This window comes from Cryptomeria japonica, chromosome 11, assembly GCF_030272615.1.
Source record: "Cryptomeria japonica chromosome 11, Sugi_1.0, whole genome shotgun sequence".
NCBI classification, from domain to species: domain Eukaryota; kingdom Viridiplantae; phylum Streptophyta; class Pinopsida; order Cupressales; family Cupressaceae; genus Cryptomeria; species Cryptomeria japonica.
In genome coordinates this window covers 138,024,759-138,029,744 of record NC_081415.1, presented here as the reverse complement: position 1 = coordinate 138,029,744, position 4,986 = coordinate 138,024,759, and the positions used below count along the sequence as shown (strand labels likewise).

At 34.3% G+C, this 4,986-nt stretch overlaps 1 protein-coding gene across 1 annotated transcript; it reads right to left on the bottom strand.

Annotated features, from left to right (window-relative positions):
- Positions 1-214: 214 nt before the first annotated feature.
- Positions 215-1,213, bottom strand: LOC131032669 (F-box/kelch-repeat protein SKIP11-like). Its single transcript, XM_057963710.1, has one exon. It carries the CDS (start codon positions 1,211-1,213, stop codon positions 215-217), a length of 999 nt encoding a protein of 332 aa, XP_057819693.1.
- Between the last annotated feature and the right edge of the window lie 3,773 nt (positions 1,214-4,986).

The following is a 4,986-nucleotide window of genomic DNA, read 5'->3' as shown; positions in this document are numbered from 1 at the left end:
TCTCAAACCCAGTGCAAGGATTTGGTAGGTATACATGGAAGATGAATTATTGTATTCTATTAAGGAGGTGCTATCTCTTGTCAGCTCTGCAGATCTAAGTATAATTTTGATAACTCTGCACCAATTGTAAGATTCTAAAGAATAGATATCTGAAATCTATTTTGAATGATCTTATGTTTTAAATGTTTTTCCTAATGTAGCGGGCAGGGATAGGTTAAATTTCTATTGTGGTTATACATTTGACTTTGTTTTCTTTAAATTTTTTGGGTTTGGCAACAGAAATCCACCTATCAGAGAGAGCTGCTCCAGGTTTATACATATAAAAAACTGGCGGGCCAGATAAATTATTGCGTCTCATAAAGAAAATTCGATCACACCACACTGTGGCATGAGCAAACCAAAGATGTTGAGCGAGGGTTTCTAATTCTTTCCACACATTTTCCTCCCAATCATATTCATAAATTTTACTGAGCGTAGTTGCAATTAATCGTCCAAAAGCATACAGAACATTGACATACTCCACTCCCTCAGATATATTTTCTATTGTTGTCCATACTTTTGTGTTGGGATTAAATCTTTGAATTCTATGATTTGAAAGATCAATGACATAAAACATTCCTTCAATAAAAACACTCTTAGACATGCGAATTCCTTCCTGCATCTTAGGAAGAAGCTCCCACATGTCTTTATCTACTTTATAAACTGCTGCGCCACGAAGTTTATCAATACCATACATTGGCTCTCCTTCTGCAATGTAAATTGATCCTTGAGGTGAGGGGCAACATGTAAACGAGGTGAAATATGATGTGGGGGTTGGCATTTTAGCACCTTGCTTCCATGTACTGGTTAATAAATCATATATCAAAATCCTTCTACTATCACTGTCATGATTATGTTCCAACCACAGCAAAACAATCTTATGATTAACACTTACAGTTTGAGTACTCGGTGAGGTTTGGAATCCTTTGGGAAGAGGAGCGATCTGTACACATGTTTGATCAATAGGATCGTATATTGATATCGAACCAGGCTTGAGCACACATATATATTGTTTAAGCAGCCCAAACTTAGCTCTATCTTGATAAAACTGAGAACATTCCATGATTTCCTTGGCAGGTTCCAACAGCTGCTTAATCTTTGACTGAGATTTGTAGGGCACTCTTAGTAAAATGTCTCGAAATGTTTCTTCAGGAATTTCCTGGAGGAAATCCATTATCAACTCTTACTTCCTGAATAAGAAATGGAGCTCTAGTTGTGGAAATTCGGAGAATTATATGCAGTTCTATTTATGGCGTTAAAACTGTATCTGTTGCTTTATACTTGAAAACTCTTCTCCAAATTCAAAGAACACGCCCTTTTTAAATGCCCTCATAATAGAGACTAATTTAACAATAATTACATATGATAGATAGAACAGGTAAGCCAAAATAATATTCTATCGAATTACACATTACTATGAATAAAGCAAAGGACCATTGAGACTTTGATTGAAACTGTGAGAAAAGGCCAGCTGTTTCGTTGCGTTGGACGTAAACATTGTTTGAAGGCGTTTAAAGTGATTGTTAGTAAAAAATCTATTAAACGATCAACTGAAATTGGTATAGGAGAAACACATCTAAATTGTATATTGGATTTTAACAATTTTCTTTAGTTGTTTTTATATGCAATTAATTTTTTTATAGCTATTGTAATGTCTTATGAGTAGTATTCAAGCATGTTATGGGTATCAATAAATGGGTATCAATAAAGATACACAAATGAATTATGATAAAAAAATGTTAACTATTAAAACTACTGATGCTCTTCCCCAATTTTCAAAATAGATTTCCTTTTGTTGTTTTTGCTTTTATTCTACTGCTCTTCAATTTCTATAATGGTAGTGAAGGTCGATATATCTCACAAAAAATAATAGATCTTGCAATGAAAGAACTAAAAAAATATCATTATTTCAATAAGATTCCATACAATGAATATTAACTAATGCATTATTAAGAAAATGCTTGAATAACAAGTGCTTAACAACCGTAGAAATTGGAAATGCAGTGAAGAGAGGTGGAGAATACAAAGTAAACAGGTTGTGTGCTATTTGTATTAGTTAGCTTAACGATACCATGCGCCCTGACAACCATGCACCTAATGGTTTTCCATAATCACACAAGAAAATAAGTCACGAAGAATGCAAGTCTTTAGTTTACCACTGTAAATAATTGAGAAGGCTGATTTTAAAAATAGACACTAACTGGACACAGCAACTACTTGTTGTCCTTCGCTTCAAGAAGTCTTGTAGAAAGTGAAACTTTTTATTAGTGAATGTCTTTGTCAAGATGTTGGCAATTTGGTGAGAAGTGGGGCAATACTGTAAATCAATGATTCCATCATGGATCAAACCTTGTATGTAGTGCATGTGGATCTCAATGTGTTTGGTCTTTTGTCTTTGTACAAAATCTCTGCAAAACTTTAGTGTACTCAGATTGTCACACCAAATGACAGTCGGGTGATGAAAAATGATAGCGATCTTAGTGAGGAAGTTTTGCAACCAAATAGCCTAAATAGTAATGTAGAGACCTAAAATTGTCCCGTCTAATTAAATAAATATCTTTATTTATTTAATTATTTTAGCCTAATTCTTTTATTAAATAAATAAATCTTTATTTATTTAATTAATTCATTTATCCTTTTCTAGCCTTATTTCTCATTTAAATAAATACTTTTATTTTTTTAAATTATCCTTTTCCTAAATTAAATAAATACTTTCATTTATTTAATTGTTCCTACTTCTTCTATTAATTAAATAAATATTTATTTATTTAATTAATTCATTAACTTTTTCTACCCATGACACATGTCATTCATCTCTTAATTCCTACACTACCGACCCTCTCATTATTTTTTTATTTTCTCTACCTATCCTCCAATCTTAGCTGACCATTTATCCTTTACACCTCTCAATCTTATCCCTCCATTTTTTATAGTGTCTTCTATATAAGAGGATTCTTCCTTCATTATCAACCCTAATCATTTTCTAATCAGCTAATCAAGCCAACTACGCTTTCAAATTTTCACATGCGATTAAGCCTACTTGCAACCACATTTCCATTCTTTGTTGAGCTCTTGTGCACACATAAAATCTGAGAGCAAATATATCAAGCATGATCAATGGAGATCCAAAACCTATTGGACATGTGATGGTATAATCTTTGTGATTTCATTTGATTTGCATTGTCTTATGTAATCTTGATATGTTATGGTGGATCTTTGTTATTGTTAGAGTTGAATCTATTTGTCTTTCAATATTGTTGTTTCCATTTTTAGCATAAACATTTTGGCATGCCCGGTGGGACTCTTGTCCCTTTTGCATTTAACATCTTTTATCGCAAATTTTATGTTTTTGAAGTTGCAGATTTGACACTTTTGACAAAATTTTGGCATTTTCGCATGTTCGCATCCTGGAACTGCATTTTTTCCTTTCTACTACGTCAGTGGCCTCCATAATCACATTTGATTTTGGCATTATTTTATCTTATTTTGCAGATTGTCTCTAGTTTCAAACCTTTAAGACGTTTCTATGTCCGAGAGTCGCGTCTACAAATGATTAGGCACGTTTGTGATTTTCTATTGCGTTTGCATTAGGTTTAATCACTTATGTGTTTTAGATCTTGCATTTTTCAGTTTTTGATCCAAATGTTGAGGCTTTATTTCATCATTTGGATTTTAGATCTGGTTTATTTCAAGCTAACACCTTATGATCTAGCTAACAAAATTGGTGCAGCTTGTCCTTGAAGCAAAAATGTCTTGTCAAAGGCCCCTTTCTCACAAAGTCTTTTGGATCTAAAATTTACCTAACTCGTGTGCTTGCAAAAGGGGTATTATTGCAAAACTACTAAAAAATCTTTGTTGCAGAACTTTGGCAAGGGTTTTTGATCTTTATTTTGTTCCTTATTTTCATAGACTAGCAAACACTTCAATTGGTGCATTAAAATTGAACCAATGTCTTTTGTGTCTTGAGCAATAGGCTCTTTTTGTTTAATCTCTAGAGGGCCTGTCTCCCCGTGTGGTCATTAGGACTACTAGTGAGGAGAGAATGACCCAAGTGGTAGCGAGGAAAACCCACCTCTTCTAAACCACTATAAATAACTGTATCCATGGTGAAAGCCATCGGTAACGTGTGCTAATTAGTTCATACTAATACTATGTCTCCCCATAAACCCGTTTGATCAAATTTATTTGATTAGTTGTAGGGCGTAACCCCTACTGCCTGGGAGCCTTCAGTATTTACAAAGCTGAAAGTGTCGCATGTATGGCCACACAAGCGGATGCCCTTACTAGCACCTTTTTATTTTAGAAAGCCAAAATCCTTCTAGTTGTTGGGGCAGGAGGTCAAATCTCTAGAGCGGATCACACACATACGGTTCTCAGTAGAGATACAAAGTTCACCATGGGGAGTTTTCACAGAGACTGATGATTGGCTACCCCAGAGAAGTGAGTGCCGAGGGTGGATCCAGTGGGGTCAAGCATCTAAGTATCTGCTCTGAATAGCGTAGCCTCAGGGAAAACCCCATGTGGGATTAATAACTATTTTCCTGGCCACCCATAAGAATTGTGCTTGTCTTATTTTAAACATTCAAACATTCAAGATCAAACATCAAAACATTGTGTCTTTTGTGTCTTGAAGTGTATGCAGAACATTTTTACATCAAGAAACACACTTTATTTTGAGTCATTTTGAGTCTAAACACTTGCAAACATTGAGTCTTCATCAACATTGTGTCCTCTTGTCATGAAAAACAATCAAATAAATTCAGATTTGGTCACAACAAACAACTTTACAAATTGAAAAAATTGCACTCAATTTCCATAAACACGTCTGTGTCTGACAGAAACACATTTGTGTCATTTAACCACATCTGTGAAGTATAGAAACACGTCTGTGTTATCCTAAAGAAAATTGCATTCACAACATCTCAGAAATGCATCTGTGCGGTGTTG

Bases quoted from the DNA above. Each gene is read 5' to 3' on its own strand.
- LOC131032669 (XM_057963710.1), bottom strand. From the start codon at position 1,213: ATGGATTTCCTCCAGGAAATTCCTGAAGAAACATTTCGAGACATTTTA.